Source organism: Nycticebus coucang, chromosome 12 (assembly GCF_027406575.1).
Source record: "Nycticebus coucang isolate mNycCou1 chromosome 12, mNycCou1.pri, whole genome shotgun sequence".
NCBI lineage: Eukaryota > Metazoa > Chordata > Mammalia > Primates > Lorisidae > Nycticebus > Nycticebus coucang.
In genome coordinates, this window is record NC_069791.1 from 93122728 (window position 1) to 93147917 (window position 25190).

A 25190-nucleotide genomic window follows, 5' to 3' on the forward strand; every position below is an offset into this window, starting at 1 on the left:
TCTTTGACTCTTTTTGTGTTTCCCCCCTATTCAGATATACCGTAATACTTGTTTTAGTGCTCAGGACTCCCATAAAGATTTAGCCTCATCATTTTTTTTAAAAACACGTTTTTAGTACTTGTAGCTATTAAGTATTCAGTAGTTTAAATTGTACCCCTCTTTTTGCTCTTTTTGAGAGAAAAACAAGAAAATACTTTGCTTAATTTTTTTCTTTGTCCCAATACCTAGACTGTCTTTTTTCCTAGCCAGTCTGTAAAGCTTCTCTGCCTTTCAGAAGCCACATGTTTTAGTTTGTAGAGATTCCCCTTAGTGTCCATAAGATTTCATTTCCTTCTGTTATTTGATGTTTATTTATATGTTGATTCTAGTACCCTGTTTTTTTTGCTAATCTTTTTCTTTGAGTATATCTTACTTCCTTAGTAGATTATGAATTTGCAGGGCCGGTCTCTCAATTTTCTAACCCTCCCTCCTCTTGGCTCTTCATGTGTGTACTGTTGGTGTGCAGTACTTAGTGTTGAGTAGCTTAAAGAATACCTACAGTGAGATTTTAGCAGAAAAGTAATTTAGGGGTGGCAAAAGTTTGTGGCTTCATTTATACCTATATAGAGTTAAAGTGTATGTAATAGAATTTCTTTTTCCCCAGTATCTTTCTGGATTATCTCTTCTGTATAAGAGATAATTCCTTAATTTGCTGTTGGTTGGATTTAATGTTGACTTATTTAAATAATTAGATAGATCAAATGCATTTTTATAGTGTAGACTCATAGTTTTCTCCAGTGGCTCAGAATTTTTCTTAATTTGTGAAGAATCGATTCTAAAATTATGATTTAAAAATTGTGAGTTCTTCTCTCTCTCTTTTTTAAAAAATTAAAACAATGTACTACTCAAATAAGAATGCTGTGAATTCACATCTAGGACCTCAGCCATGTGGCCTCTGGGGAATCAGTGGATGAAGACATCCCTCCTCCATCAGTGTCATTACCAAAGCTGGCAGCACTTCTCCGGGTGTTTAGCACTGTGGTGAGGAGCATTGGGGAACGCTTCAGCCCAATTCGAGGTCCTCCAATTACTGAAGCATATGTAACAGATGTAAGTGTCTTTAGAAGTTTATGTGTCATTTAAAAATAAACATTTTTTATATCATAAATGCTTCTTAACTAATGAACTGTGTTTCCTACATAGCATGTATGTACGTATGTGTCTGGCTGATTTCTTAAAATAGAAAAGTAGAGAATCCTGCTTCATCTCATCCTCTTCCCATCCCTACTCCCACGGAAACTAGACCACTCTGAATGTTACAATCTTACTCTTTTATTTTACAATAAATTATTATAATTTTACTTTTAAATTATTGAGTCTTTTAGTTTTTCAATATATTAAGAATAACACACTATAGGAAAAGTCTCAAAAAGTCATTTTCTTTAAGCATGACAGGATGAAATGCTTAGGAAATTTGTACATATTTATGTTCTATGATAGCCTGACATCAAAAAATATAAAGACATACTCATTTAAAATATTTACTAGTCAGTTATCACAGGTAGCTAGGTTGCCACACTTCGGCAACCTTAAATATTAGCAGCACTCTAGTATAGTCCAGTAAGTTGTTCAGTGTAATAGACATGAGAAATGAACCCCAGACATTGTACTCTATTTCAGTAAGAAGGGTAAGCAATATTTATAAAAGATATAATCTATAATGATTTAAAACTTTTCTGTTAGGGCAGAATTACCTTTTAGGAGCATTTACTTTTGTTGAACACATGGTTAGATAAAATATGTTACTGTGTATGTAATCCTTAGTGAGTTAATTGTGTATTTGAGATATGTTCAGGTTCTGTAGATAATTAAAACCAGCAAGTTAACATATAAATCTGATCTGAATGATTTAATCTTTTTCCTTCATTTTTACTGTTTAAAAGGTAGTTGTTTGAAGATGTTTTGGGAGTTGAAATAAAAGCAGTTAACTCAGATGTAAAGAACATAATCAGGGTAGTTATATATTGAATTGATTGTTTTACGATCCTTTTAGGGCTTTGTGAACGATTTTAATAAAAATACCTAAGAATAGATTAAAGAAAACTCAATGTGCAGTGGTTGTTGAATATTCAGGAAATATTTTTCCTTTCTGTTTTTTTCCCCCAGCTTATTTTTATTGGAAATTTAGTATGTGAATATTGACCATTGTAGTTTAGTGGGGTTTTTTTGCATTGTATATGTGTGTGTATTGTAAATGTTATGACTTTCATAATCCTTAATAGGTATTATGTGGTAAGCATAAAAACACTTACATTTCAAAAGAGACCATCAATACCTGAACTTTCATAAGCTTAAGGTGACTAGGTTATTAACATTGATTTCCCAAAAGCTTAAAAGCTAGATTGAAGTGATACGCACAAGGCAGGTATTCCCATGCTGTGAATATGGGTATTGTCCTGGCTCAGCCATTTAGTGACTTTGGGAAGAGAAGAGTAGAGCAAATTCTATTTCCTATCATAGTACTTACGGAATTTTAAAGCCAAGATCATTTTGGTATATTGTGCTAAGGATATTATTGTTATTCTATTACTGAGAACTAGAATATTAAGAGACTAACTAGCAAGGCTGGCAGTTAATTCTAGCTGAAACTGCATTAAATAGAAAATATTTTTTTGCTCTGTGGAAGCATGTGAATTTTTTTAAAAAGCTGCTTGTTTTCCCTATTTGCAGGTTCTGTACAGAGTAATGAGATGTGTGACGGCTGCAAACCAAGTGTTTTTTTCTGAGGCTGTGTTGACAGCTGCTAATGAGTGTGTTGGTGTTTTGCTCGGCAGCTTGGATCCTAGCATGACTATACATTGTGACATGGTCATTACATACGGATTAGACCAATTGGAGAATTGCCAGACTTGTGGTACCGATTATATCATCTCAGTCTTGAATTTACTCACATTGGTATGTGAATTATTCTTTTTTATTGCTCTCTAATGTGCTGCATTATTTAGGCCCTGGCATTTAAATTGATGTAGAATAAATTAAGGGCTTTGCTTTCTTTGTTTTTGAATACATTGATCAGTCTTCCTTATGTAATCCAGTATGCTTTTGTTGTAGTGTCTGTGTATTTTTGTGTGTGTGTGTGTGTGGTTTTTGGCCGGGGCTGGGTTTGAACCCGCCACCTCCGTCATATGGGACCTGCGCCCTACTCCTTGAGCCACAGGCGCTACCCTAGTGTCTGTCTATTTTTAGTATTTGATAGTTTTCCTCAGTGTAGCTTCACTCTTTTTTCTGATGAAACATCATCCTTCACCCTGGAGTCTCTGGTACTCACGATTAAAGAATATACTTGATAGCTATTTTAAAAGGCTCTTTTATGTTTTGTTTCCCATATGAAACTTCTTTTATAGTTTATTATGGACATTCTGAAGCACATAAAAATAGAATAAGATAATGGAATTCTACATTACTACAGTACTCAGCTTCTATAATTAGAAAGAAATGGTCCATCTGGTTTCATCTAGGCAGCTGACTCTGCCTCCTTCTAGTTGTCCCTTCATCTCCAACTGGATTATTTTATTTTATTTTATTTTTTGAGACAGAGTCTCACTGTCTCGCTCTGGGTACAGTGCCATGGGATCACAGTGATTCTCTTGCCTTAGCCTCCCAAGTGATTGGGACTATAGGTGCCTGCCACAATTCCCGGCTATTTTTTGTTGCAGTTGTCACTGTTGTTTAGGCGGCCCGGATGGGGTTTGAACCCGCCACCCTTGGTGTCTGTGGCTGGTGCTGTAACCGCTATGCTACGGGTGCCGAGCCTGGATTATTTTAAAGCAAATTCTAGATGACATTCTACTGAGCATTTCTGCCAGACTTTTACCTCCCTTTGTTAATATTTAAAAAAAAAAAAAATCCATGTTTAAGTGTAAAATACATATATTCTATTTAGGTATCCAAAATACCTCTGTCCCTCAACAGTTTCCCCTATCATTAACATACTGTGTTAGTGTGGTACGTTTGTTAAAATTGATGAGCAAATATTGACATATCATTAGTAACTAAAATTTGTAGTTTTCTTTAGGGTTCACTCTGTGTTGTACATTCTGTGGATTTTGACAAATCCATAATGGTATGTAGTCACTATTACAGTATCATACAGGGTAGTTTCACTGCCTTAAAAATCCCTCATGTACCACTTACTCATACCTCTTCCTTCTCCTAAAACCCCTGATCTTTTTACTGTCACCGCAGTTTTGTCTTTTCTGGAATGCCCTATTGTTGTAATCATTTTGTATCTAGTATTTTCTTTTTTTTTTTTTTTAGGGCTTCAGATTCTTTTATTTATTTATTTATTTATTTTTATTGGGGATTCATTGAGGGTACAATAAGCCAGGTTACACTGATTGCAATTGTTAGGTAAAGTCCCTCTTGCAATCATGTCTTGCCCCCATTGTATCTAGTATTTTCAATTCAGTTTTCCCACATAGCAGTATGCATTTAAGGTACCTCTGTGTCTTTTTGTGACTGAGAAGCTCATTTTTAAAAATCTTATTCTTTTAGATTGTTGAGCAGATAAATACAAAACTGCCATCATCATTTGTAGAAAAACTGTTTATACCATCATCTAAACTTCTATTTTTGCGTTATCATAAAGAAAAAGAGGTAAGTGATATGTTGACAATGACTTGATAACTTGGGTCATTGAAGAGTTGAACTTAAGACTATTGTTTAGTAGTCTACATAAGTAAAATTGAGTAAAATGATAAATATTTGATTTAGAATATAGTGATGGTAATAATTCTTTTAACTTAATATTTGTTATCATAGTGTATACCTTGATGAATGGTGTGCCAAATACACCTTTTAGACTGCTCATCGTTGTGTTTAGTAAACTTACTGGTTTCATAAGGGTAAAACAAGCACATATATTTATAAAGTTATACATTCAGAAGTGTTCTGTGTTATGTAAGTTAAAACTACTAGCAGAATCCATTAAAGACTTCTCTATAGATGTAGGAAAACTAATCTTAGACTGCTCTTTGCACGTGTATTTTGATGTTGCCTATTTTCCATTTTCAAAATGTTGAGAAATTTCATATTGGCAGGGGTATTTTTGTTTGTTTTTATTTGTTTTGTTTTGAGAAAAGATTTCTTCCTGTCATCCAGGAGGCTAGGGTGCAATGGCATGATCATAGCTGACTGCAACCTCAGACTCCTGTCCTCAAGCAATCCTCCTGCCTTAGCCTCCCAAGTAGCAAGGACTGTTGGCATGTGCCACCATGTCCTGCTAATTTTTTAATTTTTTTTAGATAGCAGGCTGTCTATCTAAAAAACTGTGTTGCTCAGGCTAGTTTTGAACTCCTGCCCCCAAGTGATCTTACTGCCTTAGCCTCTCAAACTGCTAAGATTACAGGCATGAGCCACTGTACTCAGCTGGTAATTGTTTTCAGAATAATTATAGTAAAGCTTTATAAAAGCTAAAAAAAAGTTCACTGATGATTATAGTTTCCCTAAGGTTCATTATTTTGTAAAGTTAAAAATCTTAGATGTTCTGGTTAGTGAATTTATCAGTCTTAAATTGGTTTGTACCACCAGTACTATGCAGATAGTGTTTTCCTGTATATTTAGAACATTGACATTCCATTTAATTATAATTATCATTTGCTTTCTCTTTTTCAGGTTGTTGCTGTAGCCCATGCTGTTTATCAAGCAGTGCTCAGCCTGAAGAATATTCCTGTTTTGGAGACTGCCTATAAATTAATTTTGGGAGAAATGACTTGTGCCCTAAACAACTTGCTACATAGTCTACAACTTCCTGATGCCTGTTCTGAAATAAAACATGAGGCTTTTAAGAATCATGTATTCAATGTAGATAATGCAAAATTTGTAGTTATATTTGACCTCAGTGCCCTGACTACAATCGGAAATGCCAAAAACTCATTAATTGGAGTGAGTCTTTAATTGTAATGACCTTGTTTTTTTTCATGGTTAAGCCTTTTCTTCTTGCATATTTATGTTTTTCTCTTACTGTCATGTCATCGTGTGTATAGAATCACTGTGTGGCCATATTTAGGATATGACTGGATAAATAAAATTGGCGGGAATCTTTCCTTGCCATTATATTTCTAGAAAATGTCTTTTAATGAATTTCCTCTGTTTACTCTGGCATGCTTATAGAAAACTTGTCAACATTTTCCACAGCTTAAATTTGTGTAATTCTTTTAATATGCAGTCTTTCTTCTTCCCTTAGTACTTTTTTCCCTTCTCTCCACTAAATTTAGGGCTTAAATATTGTCTTACGTATGTTGACTACCTATTTTTATCTAGTAACAGTTATACAGGTTGAGTAGTCCTTACTGGAAATGCTTGGGTCTGGAAGTATTTCAGATTTCAGATTTTTTTGGATTTTGGAATATTTATATTACAAAATATTAAAAGTATTTAATATTTTTTAGAATATTATATTAACTGGTTGAGCAGCTCTAATCCAAAAATCTGAAATCCAAAAAAAAGTGCTCACAATGTGAAACTTTCTTAGCTTCACCATGATGCCACAGTAGAAAATTCTACACCTGACCTCATATGATGGATTGCTGTCAAAATGAAGTCCAAAATTTATGTACAAAATTACGAAATAAATTTCATCATTCAAGCACAGTGGCTCACGCCTACATGTAACCCTGGCACTCTGGAAGGTGGAGGCAGGTGCATCACTTCAGCTTAGGAGTTTGAGACCAGCCTGAGCAAGAGCGAGACCCATCTCTACTAAAAATAGAAAAAATAGCCGGGCATTGTGGTGGGTGCCTGTAGTCCCAGCTACTGGGGAGGCCACAGCAAGAGGAGTTCTTGAGCCCAAGGGTTTGAGGTTGCTGTGAGCTGTGACGCCATAGTGTTCTACCAAGGGCGACAAAGTGAGACTCTGTCTCAAAAAAAAAAAAAAAATATATATATATATATATTTACATATTTATTTATATGTTTAAATATATAAATATCTATTTATCAGATTTCCTCTAGGGTATGTGTATAAGGTGTATATAAAACATACATGAATTTTGTGTTTAGTCTTGGATCCCAGCCCTAAGATAAGCTCCAAATTATGTATATGTACATATTCTAACAATCCAAACATTCCTACAAAATCTAAAACACTTCTGGTCCCAAGCATTTTACATAAAAGGAATACTCAATCTGTATTCTTTCTTTTAGAAAAACAATAAAGAAATTTGAAGTGGCCTGTGTTTGATTTGTAGTTATTGTTCATGGTTTGTATATTCTCCCTTTTATTGGGCCATGCAGGGTTGAAAAACATTATTTGTAGTAGAAATTAATGTGATATAATTACAGAAGAGAGAAAGATGAAAAGTTAAAATTTAATGTTTATGCTTACATGTGCTCTGTATTGTTTGATCAGATTGCCTTGTAAATCATTCCATAGCTGCTGTTTCCCTCATTGGTAGTTACAACTTATGTTGGAGGGCTCTGGTAAACTCTTGCCTTCTTTATGTACTAAAATTTGACTTTTGAAGAATTTACTTTATATACAGATTGGAGACTGCTATGTCCTGCACTCTGGAAAAAAGGAGATGGGTTGTAGATAGAGCAGTCAGATGAAATGGAATGTCTTAGTGGTAGAAAGGAAAAAGGAAGGATGAAAACAAAAAAAAACTAAGAGTGGAAAAGGTTTAAGAGTGGCAGATGTGCCTCTTCCCCCCCCCCCCATTGTTGGACAGGGCACTTTGCTATTTGCAGTATATGAGAAATCATCACACTGCCACCTATATTTGCAAAGAATGGAACACAGCTACTCTCAATCCCATATTTTGTCTATGGCTTTTTCTTAACTATAGTGGCAGAGTTGAGAGTGACCCTATTGCAACTAGGCGCTGTATGGTGCACAAAGCCTAAGATTTTTACTCATTTGTCTCCACACAAGGTATTTTATGACCTCGGTTTAGTGTACTGGATTATTTCCAAATTTAAATATGTAATTTTGATTTTAAAATGTCTAAACTTAAAGGATACACTCTTTGTATGCTTGTACATAACTTGGAGATGCCATAAATTTATTTTCTTTTGTATACCATCAGATGTGGGCACTGTCTCCAACTGTCTTTGCGCTTCTGAGTAAGAATCTGATGATCGTGCACAATGACCTGGCTGTTCACTTCCCTGCCATTCAATATGCTGTGCTGTACACATTGTATTCTCATTGTACCAGGTACTATATTTATAAATCCTTCAGAAAAAAGCCACAAAGCATTTTATTTTTAAGGAGGAAGAAGAGTTTTTACTGTACTTATTTATTAAAAATATGTGTTGCCTTTTTTTGATTAAAGATGATTCATACTTGTCTTTCAGGCATGACCACTTTATATCTAGTAGTCTTAGTTCTTCTTCTCCTTCTTTGTTTGATGGAGCTGTGATCAGTACTGTAACTACAGCTACAAAGAAACATTTCTCAATAATACTAAATCTTCTGGGAATATTGCTTAAGAAAGATAACCTTAACCAGGATACGAGGTAACTAAGAGTTATTTTATAATATTAACTGTTCCTATTAATTGCCTCATTAATTTGAGAATAAAAAATATACATTAGAGTGAGGTAGACTAGCTTCTTCATTGGGAGAAACATTTCATAATTTGGTGGGGCGACACGTATGGTGCATCTTAGAATGGGTACAGGCGAAACTTACTAAAGGCAGAATACAAATGTCTACATACAATAACTAAGAAAATGACATGAAGGCTACGTTGAACAGTTTGATGAGACTATTTCAGATTGTGTATGAAACCAGCACATTGTACCCCTTGATTGCACCAATGTACACAGCTATGATTTAACGATAAAAAAACAAAAAAAAAAATTTGGTTTTATTATTTAATCTAGGCTTTCTTATTCTTTTCCAAAAGAATTACACGAAAAATCTCAACCTCACCTCAGTATTTTGAAGAAGAATAAATCCTTAGAGATTTTTTTTTTAAATATTCTTTATTATAATTTATGCTACTTTGGGGAGGTTTTCTTAAAGGGCCCACAAGCATTTTGACAAAGTATTTTCTATAGTTTCTAATTTTATTTCTTAATGCTCGAGATGTATAAGAAGAGAATATAGGCTTTAAAATGTTTAAATTATTACTTTTTAGATGTAAATTCAACTGTATATTTTATATTTTAGGAAACTGTTAATGACTTGGGCTTTGGAAGTGGCTGTTTTAATGAAGAAGTCTGAAACATATGCACCCTTATTCTCTCTTCCATCTTTCCATAAATTTTGCAAAGGCCTATTAGCCAACAGTAAGACTGATTTTTTTATTTTGTTTATCAGCTTTTAAAAAGATCTTTGACAACAGGAGAAAGTAGTCACCTAAGTGCTTTTCCTGAGCTGAAGATATATAATCTTCACTTTAATGATAGATAAGTCAGTTTTGATGGTTGTTCATTCTTAGCATTTGAAAATTAAGTTTTTTAAAGTGACTTACATTTTTAAACTTAGATAAATGTTTATAAATTCCATGTACTTTTAGTTTTCTCTCAGAAAAAGATTTTTGTGAAGAGTATTTACTTTAAGTGGGTTTTATTGAATCTTTTATTCCCCACACATTACTTTCAGTGATGATTCCACATCAGAATGGTTACCAGTCAGTTCATTATAGGCACTTAGTGTTAAATAAATGGGTTCAGAAAGTTATGACAAATTGGGATATAAGTTCTGTTGGCAAGCTGAAGGTAACTTATCTTTTAATTGTTAATAGCTCTTGTTGAAGATGTGAATATCTGTCTGCAAGCATGCAGTAGTCTTCATGCTCTGTCCTCTTCCTTGCCAGATGATCTTCTACAGAGGTATGGGCTAAAGATCATTTTCTTTGACCCTGGCCCCCTAATAGCATGGAAAGTTATCACACCTGCTTTGTTTCATTTTTTCTTAGGTGTGTTGATGTTTGCCGTGTTCAGCTAGTCCATAGTGGAACTCGTATCCGACAGGCATTTGGAAAGCTATTGAAGTCTATTCCTTTAGATGTTGTCTTAAGGTATAGTAGTTATCTTGGGGCAAAGACATCCTGCTGTGTTCATATTGCCTAGTCATCTTCTAGTTTAAGAAAAGACAAATTGCCAATTAGTTTATTAATTTTATGTTTTGCATGGTGCTTTGTTTCAGTGATTGAAGGTGTCAAAGGATCAAATTTGCAGATGTAGAGGAAAATTATAAATTGTTTAAAAAACAATGAGCCTTGTAAATCCAGCAATTAGTATAAAATAATTCGTATAGTACCAAAATATATTTTTTAATAATTCAGATATTTGGAAAACTAAACTGTAATCTTTTATTGTTTTTGATTATGTTGATCTGGGAGCTTTAAGAGTATAGAATTATTAAGTAATAATAATATGTCTGAATCCATTTTAAACTCAGTATTACTGTATTTCCAATTAATAATAATCCATTTTTAGTATGTGATACCTTTTAACTAAAACATTTTGCATAACAAGGGCTTTTTTTTTTTGTCTCCAGCAATAATAATCACACAGAAATTCAAGAAATTTCTTTAGCATTAAGAAGTCATATGAGTAAAGCGCCAAGTAACACATTCCACCCACAAGATTTCTCTGATGTTATTAGCTTTATTTTGTATGGGAATTCTCACAGAACAGGGTAAGGCTTTTCTTTGACTATTCCTCTTGGGAAACGTAATTTTAAAAGTATCTTGACCTTATACCCAGTTTTGAGGAGAAATTATGTCCAGAGTGGCAACGTAGAAAGTTAAGATTCTTCTTAGCATTTTCATTTTCTTCAATAGGAAAATCATTTCGAAGATAGCATCTAGAGAAACAAAAGTGGGCTTTGGATTTGAGTAATGAAATGCAGTTGACACTTAACTGACATGATGTCCTTAACACTTTGGGGTGGGGGTTGCCACACTAATATTCTAAAGATGCTTAGTTGCATTGAATGAATTTTATCAGATAACTAAATTGTCATGAGGTGTTTACCCTAATTTTTTTTCCATATCTATATCCCATTCTATTTTAACTGTAAAAGACTCCAGAATGAGAGGTTGGAATGTAATGTTTCTATATTTCATAGGTTTTGCATTTTGGGAGTAAGAAAAATTACAGTCCTTTACTCCCATTTCTGTTTCAGTTTTTTTAAATTATTAAAACGAAGTTGTCATTTTCTATTTAATATGAAACTACTTTTCCCAGGAAGGACAATTGGTTAGAAAGATTGTTCTATAGCTGCCAGAGACTGGATAAGCGTGACCAATCAACAATTCCTCGCAATCTCCTAAAGACAGATGCTGTCCTCTGGCAGTGGGCTATTTGGGAAGCAGCACAATTTACTGTCCTTTCTAAGTTGAGAACCCCACTGGGCAGAGCTCAAGACACCTTCCAGACAATTGAAGGTAAATGACTCTTTGTGCTATTTCAAATTTTGTAATGTAAATGCTTTCAAAGCCCTATTAAGAAATAATGGATTTCAAATTCAAAGATTTGAGAATGTATGACTTTAAAAAAAAATCAGTAATTTTCAAGTATGAGGATTAGAATAAGCTTTTTTTGAATAATTGCATTAGCATTATGGTTGATTATTTTTGTTCAAAGATAGGAGATTTGTGTGGAGAAAACACTTTCATTCCCCCTTGAAATGAAAGATCTTTTGTGTTGGGATTTTTTATTTTTGAATGATGGATAGACAGTGTGGATGTTTGATGTTTAAAGATTATTTAAAAATTTAGAATGTTGTCTTTACTTTCAGGTATCATTAGGAGTCTTGCAGCTCACACATTAAACCCTGATCAAGATGTTAGTCAGTGGACAACTGCAGACAATGATGAAGGCCACAGCAGCAACCAACTTAGACTTGTTCTTCTTCTACAGTATCTGGAAAATTTAGAGAAACTAATGTATAATGCATATGAGGGATGTGCTAATGCCTTAACATCACCTCCCAAGGTTGGTTTCAAAGGGATAATGTTACTTTGTATCAATTTTACGATCAAACCAGACAGTATGTGCAGAGGTGAAATCACAGTAGACTTATATGTTGCGTTTATATGTTTTTGAGATGTCTATTGCTATAATTTGAACCAATCCTGAGCTCTTCTTTCCCTTTATCCTAAAGGTTATCAGGACTTTTTTCTATACCAATCGCCAAACTTGTCAAGACTGGCTGACCCGGATCAGACTCTCCATTATGAGGGTTGGCTTGTTGGCAGGCCAGCCTGCAGTGACAGTGAGACATGGCTTTGACTTGCTTACAGAGATGAAGACAACTAACCTATCTCAGGTAAAGTGGTGTGTTAAAGTTAAAAAAAAAAAAAAAGTCTGTTAATTAGAAAAACATGAGTTTAATTCATTCGGTATGATTTACTCTGTGGATAGAATAAGTTAAAACTTGATTTGTTTCAAAACCTTTTGATCCTATATTTTATAAAAGCAACAACTGCTGACGTCACCTATTTATGTTTTGTATATAGAACATGTTAAAAAATATGCATTTCTTATGTTTAAAGGTTGGACCTTTAAAAGTAATTTTAAGGGCTCAGCACCTGTAGGTCAGTGGTTAGGGTGCCAGCCACATACACTGGGGCTAGCAGGTTTGAACCCAGCCTGGGCCAGTTAAACAATAATGACAACAAAAAAAAATAGCCGGGCCTTGTGATGGACGCCTGTAGTCTTGGCTACAAATAAAATAAAAATTAAAAGTAATTTTAAGGAATTTGTTTATGGGAGAAATAATCATTATAATGCATGGAAAAGTGCTTGAATAATTCCTGGTTTGTAAGTGGGCTTACAAAAAATAAATGGAATCTAAAAGTAGCAAAATGTTTACTGATTAATGTAATGCCAATAAGCAACATTCAAAGAATGAAGTAAATCATTTTGTTTATATTTAAAATTTTTTACTTTTAATAACACATGAAGTAATGTATTATTTCTGTAGCATCTACAGATATAATATTAGGTTAACTTTGGCAGGGGCACAGATTTACACAGATTTACACCTGCTAAGGTTCTGTTTGTTACCTTTTGTGAGTGTTACTTCATATATAACATTTTAAGAATTCTAAGCTAACTACTGTGAAAATAATTGTTACATACATTTAACTTTAAATAGGCTTTTAGACTGTGATTAGTAGTTATAAATTTAGTTGAGATTTGGATTTTCATAGTATTGAGATCTGTGATTAATTTTTCTGAATGCCATTTTCAGGGGAATGATTTGGAAGTAACCATTATGATGGTGGTGGAAGCACTGTGTGAACTTCATTGTCCTGAAGCTATACAGGGAATTGCTGTTTGGTCGTCTTCTGTTGTTGGAAAAAATCTTCTCTGGATTAACTCAGTGGCCCATCAGGCTGAAGGGAGGTAAGTTGGAAGGAACCAAAGGGGTGATAGGATTACTTTTTGTTCAGATCCTTTGTAGTACTGGCTAACACTGTAATTAAATGTTTGAAATAGCTTTGTTCAATTTCAACAATTAAAGCTTGCTGTAAATCACTTTACTGGGAAGCATCTTTAATCTATTCTTGTATTAGCAGTAGGAATTATAGGAAATCATTCTGTAAAACAAAACCTGTCAATTACTTGTTTCATAAATACCTTTGAGCTTGATCTTTAAGTGAGAACCTTCCATTATTAGCCTCTGGTACAAATTACACTATTTGCTCATTAGTCCTGTGAATTCTATGTCCAAACATTTAATTCCTCTAGGTAAAGTAGTATGTATCATAATTGAGTCAAATCTGTTTATGTTAGTTTAACCAAATCTTGAAAATTTAGGAAAATAGAGACTTGCTTATACTTCTATTTCATGGTAATTATTAGTTTTGGTGTATATTCATTTCTAGTTCTCTTTTTTTCTTTTTCTCTTTCTTTTTTTTTTGAGATAGAGTCTTACTGTGTCGCCCTGGGTAGAGTGCCTTGACATCACAGCTCACAGCAACCTCAAACTTTTGGGCTTAAGTGATTCTCTTGCCTCAGCCTCCTGAGTAGCTGGGACTATAGGCACCCAACACAACACCTGGCTATTTTTTTGTTGCGGTTGTCTTTGTTGTTTAGAAGGCCAGGGCCGGTTTCAAACCCGCCAGCCTCACAGTGCATGTGGCTGGCGCCATAACCACTATGCTACGGGTTCTGAGCCTAGTTCTCTTTTTTTCATAGTTTTTCCCCCCACTTTTTACAGAAACAGCAACATATATAGGCACATGGTTTTATGGCTTGCTTTTCCACTCAATACTACTTCAAAAATATTTTGCCATGTTAAATATTCTACGACGTGATTTTGTTTTGTATTTGTGAGTGTACCATAATTTAGTACTTTTTATTGTTCGTCACTAATTTAGCATCAAAAGGTTTCTTTACTCCTCTTAACCCTTCCCCCCCACCCCCCCAATATCTGTTTGCATTGAGATAAGGTTTAATTTTTTTTCCCGGGCTGGAGTGCAGTGTTGCCATCACAGCTCACTGCAACCTCCAGTTCCTGGGTTCAAGCTGCCACTACAAGTGTGCACCAACAGGTCTGGCTAATTTTTTTTATTTTTATGTATTTTTTAGAGATGGAGTCCTGTTATGTTGCTTAGGCCTGTCTCAAACTCCTGATCTCAAGGGATCCTCCCATTCAGCCTCCCAAAGGGTTAGAATCTCCTTACTAATCTTAATGCACCATGGAACTTTCCTTCTATTTCTGATTACTTTTTTTGAATCTCTGCCTACAAGTCTATTTACTAGAAGAAAGGCTATATAGACCATAAATAAAGCTTATGATATATTCTGTTGCTAAGTTACCTTAAAGAAAAGATGCCTGCAATTATATCCCTAATAGGAGAGTACCCCACTTCCCTTCATCTTTGTAAATACTCTGGGTCAATGAGAAATAAGAACCCTGCCACTATTCCCAGTGAAAGTAGCTGTAGTTTACATTTCTTTACTAATGACATAGAACTTTCCCCCACATATGGACCATTTCTGACTTTTCAAAATGTGGGTTATGTCTTCATGGCCTCTCTTTTTTTTCTTCATTAATTTGTGAGATTTTCTTATATACTAAAGTTAATGATATTATCTAATTTCTTAAAATTTGTTTTTAACGTTTATGTTATATTCTAGACACCCAGAAGTGTCTTTATTATGCAGTTAGATCTGTTATGTTGTAGATTCTTGCATTTATCCTTCAACATAGCTTTCTCATACATTGACATCATTTACTTAGAACTATTTTCCACTACCTTGTATTTTTTAACATTTAACTTTCTTTGAATTTAGTTTCATTTGTTGTGAAGAGATCTAACTTATTACTCCCTTGCAGAATAGTTAACTCATTGTCTTAGCTTAATTTATCAAGTAATCCATTCTTTTGCTATTTTTTGGAAAATGAGATACGTGTTTTTAAAATAAGACTGCTTCAATTTGCATTTAAGGTTTGAAAAGGCCTCTGTGGAGTACCAGGAGCACCTTTGTGCCATGACAGGTGTTGATTGCTGCATCTCCAGCTTTGACAAGTCTGTGCTCACGTTGGCCAATGCTGGGCGTAACAGTGCCAGTCCTAAGCATTCTCTGAATGGTGAGCGTTCTGTATTTAAATGAAGCAAAACAAAAATAATACTCAAATATTATTTGATAGCAGTGATCTTACTTTAGATTTGTACGTTCTTTGAAATATTTATAATTGCTCTGAATCTCTCTCTTACTTCATAAAATACTTTCACTCAGGTGATTCCAGGAAGACTGTGCTGTCCAAACCAACTGATTCTTCCCCTGAGGTTATAAATTACTTAGGAAATAAAGCGTGTGAGTGCTACATCTCAATTGCTGATTGGGCTGCTGTTCAGGACTGGCAGAATGCTATCCATGACTTGAAAAAGAGTACCAGTTCTACTTCTCTCAACCTAAAAGCTGATTTCAACTATATAAAGTAAGGCTTTCTTTTTCTAATTATAGATTATGATACTTAATCCAATTCAAACAAATTTTTATTAACTACAGAGTCTTATACGGAAAAAAATATTAAAAGTGGTCAAATGCACAAATATCTTATAATACGGACATTATAAAAATGACTACAAGAAACTAACATTAGAGGTGAGGAGATATTTGTGTAACAGGTAAACAGACTCATAGCTACTTAGTAGTCATTTGATATGGATTCTTAGAACCTACTGTTCTAAGACCTAGACAAGCTTACCCTTCAAGGTGGACAAGAGTGAAAAAATGTAGATATAGCTTGAAAATTACACCAAAATGGATATGAAGAGAAACTTATTACTGCTTTATAAAGGATCACATTTGATGTCTTTGTTTCTAAATTGGATTTGAATATATTAAAGACATTTGTTGTAATGAGGACAGAGTTTGTGAGTGTCTGCTGATTAAAATCTTATGTCTCATTTCTTCTCCTTATTCCTTTGCATATTTATTAATCCCATAGTTCAAATTTGAGTACTCACTGTAACCCAGACACTTGGCTGGGAAAATAAAGACCATTAGACTTTATATGATATCCTTGCCTTGTGCTGGTAAATGGGTTAATCCGTGATTTCTTAATTGAGCCCATACTTTGTGCCAGGCAGTGGGACATAGCAGTACATAAAACAGACAGAAATTCTAACTTTTTAAAGCAAAGACTGAAGAAACAGGATATAGAACATTGATAGATTAATAATACTTCACCTTTTCTGTGCCTCAAAGAAGCAGGTATGCTTAAAACTGACTTCCTAATGAGAGAAAGACACTAAGACAGAGAATGTCCATGAGGATGCTGTATGGACACAGACTGGAGGGAACAGAGCTGATGTGGGAATGATGGGCTTGGAGTGTTCTAGAAATGGCTGGGAGGCCATTGTGATTGGAGCAGCCTGAATAATAGGAGATAAGGCCAGAAAGTAGCTGGGAACTGAGAAAAGGAGTTTGTTTACTCCTAATAAGATAGACGATTTCAGGTGGGATTTGAACAGAGTTGTGTTGTGACCTGACTTGGTGATTTACTCTTCTGTGTGCTGGAAGAGACCGGAGGTGGGGGTAAAAAAACACACATAGAACACTAAGGCATGTTTAAGATGCAGATGAAATGTACTGATGAGATTGTTGGGTTAAGCAGTTAAGAATTGGATTTGGAATTAAGGAGAAAGTCTAAGCTATTTGGACATCATTAGTGTATAGGTGATAAATAAAGGTCACCTTTCCTTTTCCCTCTCTACACTAGAGCCTTCATAAGCTACCAAACAGAGATAAGCCTCTGGAGAATAGTGAGTGAAAAAGAAAGAAGGCCAAGATCAGAATCCTTTTTAGTATTTTGTGAAGGGATGGCAGAGAAGGCCCCTGAAGAAAACACAAGGACATGGAGGAAGGAGGTGTCTTAGATGTGGGAGATCCAGATGGGACCAGTCAGCCTTGTCAGATGCTCCAGGGACTATAAGGAAGAAGAGTTTTGTAGAAAGATAAAGAGATGAAGCCAGGTTGAATAATACCGAATAGTAGAGAAATTTGAAAATGGAAAGCTGGAGGTAAGTTATTTGGTCAGTGAGTTTTTCTTAAAGCCAAGGAGAGGAAGTAGAAGGATATATTATGTGTTTATTTTAAGTATCGGAGATTAAGTATCCTTTTAGGATAGGGAGAAAGAGCTACTGGAAAGCAGAGGTTGAAAAAACAGTAGAGGCTGGGCGTGGTAGCTCACATCTGTAATCCTAGCCCTGTGTGTTTGGGGGGCTGAGGCAGGAGGATTGCTTGAGTCCAGGAGTTCGAGACCAGCCTGAGTAAGAGGGAGACACCATCTCTATTAAAAATAGAAAAAAAAAAAGATTAGTCGGACATTGTGGTGGGTGCCTATAGTCCCAGCTACTTGGGAGGCTGAAGCAGGAGGATCACTTGAGCCCAGGAGTTTGAGGTTGCTGTGAGTGAGGCTGACACCATGGCACTCTAGCAACAGAGTGGGACTCTATGTCCCAAACAAATAGACAAAACAGTAGAATAGTCATAAAAGGATTAATCAGATCTCACCTTTTCTCTGCATCAAGAAGAGCAGTTAAAGTTGGGTATAGGAAAAAAAATGTTGAATATAGTTTGGGGAATGTATGGTGGATTAGGGATAAGGGTAGGGGAAATTAAAGCCTTTTTGTTTTCCCCTGAGAAGTTAGTCATTAGATAAAGTATAGGACGTTGCAGAGCACAGTGGGAACAAGAGAACCTACCATTGGTGATAACCCAAGACCCTTTAGTGGTAGAAGTGATAAGTGTGTTGGTCACCAAAACTCAGCAGTTCATCAGTGTCCAGTAATCAAGGCTCCTCTGACAAGCTGGTGGTTGTATTGGTGTAGGTAGAAGCAGGTGCAGAGTCAATGTTGTACAGTGCTGGCTTCAGGCTGAGATGTCAGGGAGGTGATACCGTGAGAGGAATAGGCAGAGGTGGAAAAGAAAGTGAAAAATTTAACTCTTTTTTTCTTACTTGGAGAGCAATCATGGTAGAAATGGGGAGAGTGAGGGATCTGGAAGTAGCAGTGTGGAGCTGTGAGGATGAGGCCTCTCATCCTGGCATTTTTTTTTTATTAAATAATTAATTAATCTGTTAAAATTATATCATAGCTGTGTACATTAATGTGATCATCGGGCACCATATACTGGTTTTATAGACCGTTTGACATATTTTCTTCACACTGGTTAACAAAGCCTTCCTGGCATTTACTTAGTTATTGTGTAAAGACATTTATGTTCACATTTACTAAGTTTCACATGTACCCTTGTAAGATGCACTGCAGGTGTAATCACCAATCACCCTCCCTCCGGCCAGCCTCCCCGCTCCCTCATCCTGGCTTTGATACCCTGGAAAATAGGGAATAGTTTCAGAGGTGGTGTTATTTTTCAGATAAAGTGAGGGGATGGAAAGGAAGAGTTTTTTGAGAGAAGAGAAACGTGTGAAAAGGGGAGACAGGAATACCAGCAGTGAAAGTAGGAAGGTCTTAGAATAGGATTGAGATAGGAGGAGACCCACAGGGACTCATGTTGTAGGGAGGAGTCTTGCAGGGACCTCAGTGGCAGCTTGGAGAGAAATGGGTGTGGAAGTTGCCCTGGAGAGGTCTGCTGTCAGTGTGTTGGCCAGCTTTGGAGGTTAATAGGCTGCAAGACATAAAAAGAGGAAAGAGACGTGGAAGGCTGAGTAAGCACAGTCAGTGGTCTGTAGCTGTGACTTTCTACTTTGTCACTCCAGTTTCAGTGCTAATGAAACTGGTAGTCACATTTTCAACATGAAAACAAAAATGGTGGCATACTTATGGAAGGTATTTCTTCTTCCATACTTATGGAAGCATACTTATGGAAGAATGCTATGTACCCTGCTGTCTTTCTGGAATTTGTTCTGTTTTTTTTACATGGTTCCACAGGCTGGGGAGGACGTAATACAAGCTAACCAATATTTTCATTACAGATCACTAAGCAGTTTTGAGTCTGGGGAATTTGTTGAATGTACTGAGCAGTTAGAATTGTTACCAGGAGAAAATATCAATCTACTTGCTGGAGGATCAAAAGAAAAAATAGGTATTTGAGAAAATATTTTTAAAATTAATTATTTTTGTGGAGAAGTTTCTCAAAATGTTTGGCTTGGTATGCTGTGTATTTTACTGGAAAGTCAGGAAGGTGTTTTATGATTATTTGGGAGATAAAGTCCCATGTGAAACAACAAATTTAGGGCTGTTCTATTTATGTTTGATTTGGCAAATGAAAAATAGTTTAAGATTAAGCGAACATTAAAAAAGTCTTCATTAATACTTTTCTAGCCATTTTGTTTTAAAAAGTATGAACTGGTGTTTAAATATTTTTCTTGATTTTCATCTTGATGTGGCTCATTAAGTTATCGGAAGCAGAACATGTTACAATAAAGTTTTATGAATATTATGTAAGCATTGATTTGCTAGATATAGTAAGATTTGCTAAGGTCTTGATTGGCCTCTACATAGTAGGTTGTTACCCTGATTTTTTAGACATTGAAGGCAACTTATTTTTAGGGATCTGAGGTATAATAATTTTATATTCCTATATAGCTATAAGAAATCCTTAATTATAATGTTTAGCTGCTGAACTTAAATATGAAAAGAGGTATTGGCATTCATTGTCAAATATTTATCAAAATATATGATCACTTTCATACAATAAAAGCTAATTAACTTAATGGAATTTATTTAACTTCTGTAGACATGAAAAAACTGCTTCCTAACATGTTAAGTCCAGATCCAAGGGAACTTCAGAAGTCCATTGAAGTTCAGTTATTGAGAAGTTCTGTTTGCTTGGCAACTGCTTTAAACCACATAGAACAAGATCAGAAGTGGCAATCCATAACTGAGTAAGTTTAATCTTAAGGAGGTAAATATACATTATGTATATCATACAAAAAGTGACATGGGGTGAAGAGAGCTGGAAGGAGACAGTTACTAGATTGTACTAAATAGTGCTGATAGTTTCATTTTAGTTGTAGAAGCCATATGGTATGTGAACGCCACTTGCCAACATAGACTGAATTGAAAATAAAATGTAAAAGTCCCTGATATCAAATTGTCTTTGCTTGATTATATCATTTTACTACAGAGCTGGCTGATCCTCTTGCTTTCCCTACCTTTGCACGCGAGTATGGTAGCTTCTTATCAGCTGTTGTATTCGTTTAGTGGTTACAAGTTGGAAAATTTCATTAACTAGTTGACAGCTAATGTTTTGTTTTAGAAACGTGGTAAAATACTTGAAGCAAACATCCCGCATAGCGATTGGACCACTGAGACTTTCTACTTTAACAGTTTCGCAGTCCTTGCCTGTTCTAAGCACCTTACAGCTGTATTGCTCATCTGCCTTGGAGAACACAGTTTCTAACAGACTTTCAACAGAGGTGTGTATATGTGTATTTTCATGAGCATATTCTGATGAATATTAATATCATTGCTATAGAACAAAGACCTTATTTTTTGAGTTTTAAAAATAGCATTTGTAGTACAAGCTAATACTGAAATGTACTTGTACTACTGAAATGTAGTACAAGCTAGAAATTTGAAATGGTATTCTCATACTTGATTTGAGAGAAGTATGTCGGGTACGTGGAAGAACCTAAAATAATCTTCAAAGATGGCCAATTGCTTCTTTTTTCTTTTCCTTTTTCTTTTTTTGGAGTAGAGGGGTGGTGTATTTATATTTTCTCTTCAGGCATATTATGTAAATTTTAAATTTGTCTCAGAAACACCCGTTCCTCTTCCCAAGTAAGGTAAAGTTCAGCTAAAGAAAGGGATCTTCTCAAAGGAATTTTAATATATGCTTTTCTGCAGTTTAGTTTCTGCTTTATAGTAAATATGAGACTTTTTAATGGTGTGCTTTATTGATGGTAATTTGAACTTAATATTTGGAAAAACTTGTTTTTCCCCTGAAAAAAGGTTTTCTCTTAGATTTTATTTCTTGTAATTAGGAGATAAATGATGGAAGGGAATAGATCTGGAATAGATCTGAAGTAGCCAATCTGTATTGGAGTTAGCAACACTGTACTGTAGAAGAAAGACCTTATTTTGTAGCAGCATGTCTGCAAGCACTTAAAGATCCTGTTTTACTTTAATTGATCTTGGTTTTTCTCTGGCAGGACTGTCTAATTCCACTCTTCAGTGAAGCTTTACGTTCATGTAAACAGCACGATGTGAGGCCATGGATGCAGGCATTAAGATATACTATGTACCAAAATCAGTTGTTGGAGAAAATTAAAGGTAAGTACTTTTATTTTTAAAAGTTATCTTTATTGAGACATATTATAAATTACACATTTTAAGTGCATAGTTCAGTGAGTTTTAACATGTCTTGTGTAACTGCCAGTATAATCAAGTTATAAAATCAAGATTAAGACATCTCACCCTAGAAGGTTCTCTTTGCCTCTTTTTCTTTTGTCCCTATCCCAGGCAATTACTAATTTACATTCTATCTCTATAGTTTACACATGTATTTACTAAAGCTCCATACAAATGGAATCACATAATAAGTTCTTATATCTGGCTTCTTTTGCTCAGCATGATATTTTTAAGTTTTACCCACATTACATTTATCAGAAATATAGTTCATTTTATTGTATGCATGTACCACAGTTTGTTTCTCTTTCATCTTTTGATAGATATTTAGGTTTTTTTCAAATTGGGCTGATAAGTATAAAGCCTCACTCTGTAGCCCTGGGTAGACTGCCATGATGTCAGCCTAGCTCACAGCAGCTTCAGACTCTTTGGGCTCAAGTCATCCTCTTGCTCAGTCTCCTGAGTATCTGGGACTACAGACATACCATACCATGCCTGGCTAGCTTTTCTAATTTTAGTAGAGATGGGATATCACTCTTGCGCAGGCTGGTCTCAAACTCCTGAGCTCAAGCAATCCATCTGCCTTGGCTTCTCAGAATGTTAGGATTATAGGTGTGAGCCACCATGCCCAACCTGTGTTTGTCTTGAGTAAATACCTAATCATAAAATTGTTCGGTAATACGTCTTAACTTTCAAAATAGTTTAGCAGTTTCTTATGAAGTTGTATGTTTAAAATTCTTCCTGGCATCTTTTTATTTTTTTAAAATTTAATTTAATTTTATTTTTTGAGACAGAATCTCAAGCTGTCACCCTGGGTAGAATACTGTGGTGTCATAGCTCACAGCAACCTCCATCTCTGGGGCTCAAATGATCCTTTTGCCTCAGTTTTTTTATTTTAGTAGAGATGGGGTGTTGATTTTTGCTCAGGCTGGTCTTGAACTCATGAGCTCCAGCAATCCACCCGCCTCAGCCTTCCAGAGTGCTAGGATTATAGGCATCAGCCACCTCGCCTGGCCTCTTTCTGGCATCTTATGAAAGTTCCAGTTTTTCTGTTTTTTTGGTATTTGTTGGATTTTAAAATTTTAATCACTGGAGTGGGTATATAGTAGTATCTCATATGGTTTTACTTACGATTTTCCTAGCGATTGACGATTTGGGGCATCTTTTCATTTCCATAGTGGCCATTTGCATATTTTGTTTTTCAGATATCTGTTTGAATCTTTCACCTACTGGCCTTTAGCAGTAGATTAACAAAAAAAAGAAAAAAAATTTTTTATTCTTTTATAATGAAGTTATAAGACTTACCTTTGTGTTCTCAACATTAAGTTCTTTCTTACATAAAATGTACTTTGAATGTTACATATTAAACACTTCAGATAAATGGCTAGATATTTGTATATATATTTATACGTTTTTTATTTTATCTTTTGTTTTGAGATAGAGTCTCACTAATGTCACCCTCAGTAAAGTGCTGTGGCATCATAGCTCACAGCAAACTCAAACTCTTGGGCTTAAGCAATTCTCCTGCCTCAGCCTCCCAGGTAGCTGGGACTAAAGGCACCTGCCACAACACCTGGCTATTTTTTTTTTTTTTTTTTTTTTTTTTTTTTTTTGCAGTTGTTGTTGTTTAGCTGGCCTAGGCTGAGTTCGAACCCACCAGCCTAGATGCATGTGGCCGTTGCCCTACCCACTGAGCTATGGGCGTTGCCATGTTTTTTATTTTTTTAAAAGGTTTTTCTTTTTTAAAAAATTGAAAATATTAAGGGGGACAAATGTTTTGTTGCATGAATAGCTTTTGTAATGCTTGAGTCATGGTTACAAGTATGCCTATCACTTGAATGGTGTTCATTAAACCTGTTAGGTAGGTTTTTATCTTTCCCTGCATCCCCCTTTATATGTCTTTAAAGAAAGAAATGTTTGTCATGTTAAAGGGATGCTAGCAGTTTACTTTTTATTGCTCTAAGATAGAAAAGTTGCCAGAATGCTATGGAATTTTAATTGAAAATGTAGCTGGTGTTATTGAGGAATTTGAGTATTCAGTGTCAAGTAAGCCAGCTACCAACTTAAGGGCTTGTACTGCAGGGTGATAACTTGCAACTATGACTAAACTGTCTCCTTACTGCCAGACAGACCTGGGTTTTGGACCCTGGCCCAGTGTTTTCTTTTTTCCCTCTTTTTTCTTTTCTTTTTTTTTTTTCTTTATCTTTTTTTATTTTTTATTTTTTTCTGAGATGGAGTTTTACTTGGCACCCTCGGTAGAGTGCCATGTTGTGATAGCTCACACTAACCTCAAACTCTTGGGTTCAAGCAACCCTCTTGCCTCAGCCTCCTGAGTAGCTGGGAGTACAGGCACCCACCACAATGCTTTGCTGTTTTTTAGAGATGGAGTCTCGTTCTAACTCAGGCTGGTCTCGAACTCCTGAGCTCAGGCAATCTACCTGCCTTGGCCTCCCAGAGTGTTAGGATTACAGGTGTGAGTCACTATGTCTGGGTCAGTATTTTCAAATTGTGTAACCTTAGGGCAAGTCATTATACTTTCGAATTGCTTTCCATTTCAGTTATATGGGGATTATAGCATTTTTGAGATTTTTGCAAGGATTTTACAAGATGAGACAAGGTGTATAAAATGCCCTAGCACAGAGCATCATATCGTAGCAGTTTTGCAAGTACCATCATCTCCTTTCCAATCCATCTCATATCAAACACATTTTAAAATCGGAAAGAAAAAGTCAGAAACCCACCTGTTATGTTCGAAGACAGAACTTCATGCCTCTCATTTTTATTTCTTTATTCAACAAGTGTTCATCAAGTATGCTTTGTGTGAGGCACTGTGCTTGATGTTGGGAAACAGTGGTGAACAGGACAAGCCTGTCAGTGTGCTTGATGTTGGGATACAGTGGTGTGAGCAAGGCAAGCCTGTTGCCTGCATTTCTAGGATCAAGGGGATTCTAGATGGACTGTGGCAGGGAAAACTGGAATTACACAAGGAATAGCTCTATTGTATGCTGAATGGTATACTATTGTGTACCTGCATGGTGCTAAAGAAAACATATAACAAGGGCACCTGATTTAATCCTAGGAATCAGAAAAGGACTTGGGAAGGAAGTAACATTTAAGCTAAGACTTGAGAAGTATGGAGATGGGAAAGAAAGAAGGCTGGTTTGGTTAGAAAAAAACATGAAGTATGAAGGCCAGAGGAAATAATGAAAGATTCTTCTTCGAGGATTCAGTTTGCTTAAGGGTTGTAGTAAGAGATGGAGCTGGATCAGATTGAGATCAGAGTGGAATGCAAGGCATCAGGAGGTTGGACTCTGTCATAATGGCAGCAGGAACCAGCAGAAGATTTTAAGCAAAGAGGTCAATATTCAGATTTACCTTTATGTAAGTAATATCATTTTAGTTGCAAGTTGGAGAATGGAT

At 35.4% G+C, this 25190-nt stretch overlaps 1 protein-coding gene across 2 annotated transcripts in view; it reads left to right on the forward strand.

The window, feature by feature from the left end:
* SMG1 (SMG1 nonsense mediated mRNA decay associated PI3K related kinase) overlaps nt 1-25190 on the forward strand; it is a 115857-nt gene that overhangs the window by 45720 nt on the left and 44947 nt on the right. For both annotated transcript variants that reach the window (XM_053555882.1, XM_053555883.1), the window contains 20 exons: nt 916-1089; nt 2710-2934; nt 4534-4635; nt 5653-5922; nt 8064-8194; nt 8335-8496; nt 9155-9273; nt 9732-9819; nt 9906-10007; nt 10490-10630; nt 11182-11381; nt 11735-11931; nt 12101-12265; nt 13193-13347; nt 15399-15541; nt 15691-15892; nt 19394-19503; nt 20158-20305; nt 20680-20839; nt 21575-21695. In XM_053555882.1, coding sequence (XP_053411857.1) covers nt 916-1089; nt 2710-2934; nt 4534-4635; nt 5653-5922; nt 8064-8194; nt 8335-8496; nt 9155-9273; nt 9732-9819; nt 9906-10007; nt 10490-10630; nt 11182-11381; nt 11735-11931; nt 12101-12265; nt 13193-13347; nt 15399-15541; nt 15691-15892; nt 19394-19503; nt 20158-20305; nt 20680-20839; nt 21575-21695 — 3115 coding nt within the window. The remainder of the gene's footprint in view (nt 1-915; nt 1090-2709; nt 2935-4533; nt 4636-5652; nt 5923-8063; nt 8195-8334; nt 8497-9154; nt 9274-9731; nt 9820-9905; nt 10008-10489; nt 10631-11181; nt 11382-11734; nt 11932-12100; nt 12266-13192; nt 13348-15398; nt 15542-15690; nt 15893-19393; nt 19504-20157; nt 20306-20679; nt 20840-21574; nt 21696-25190) is intronic.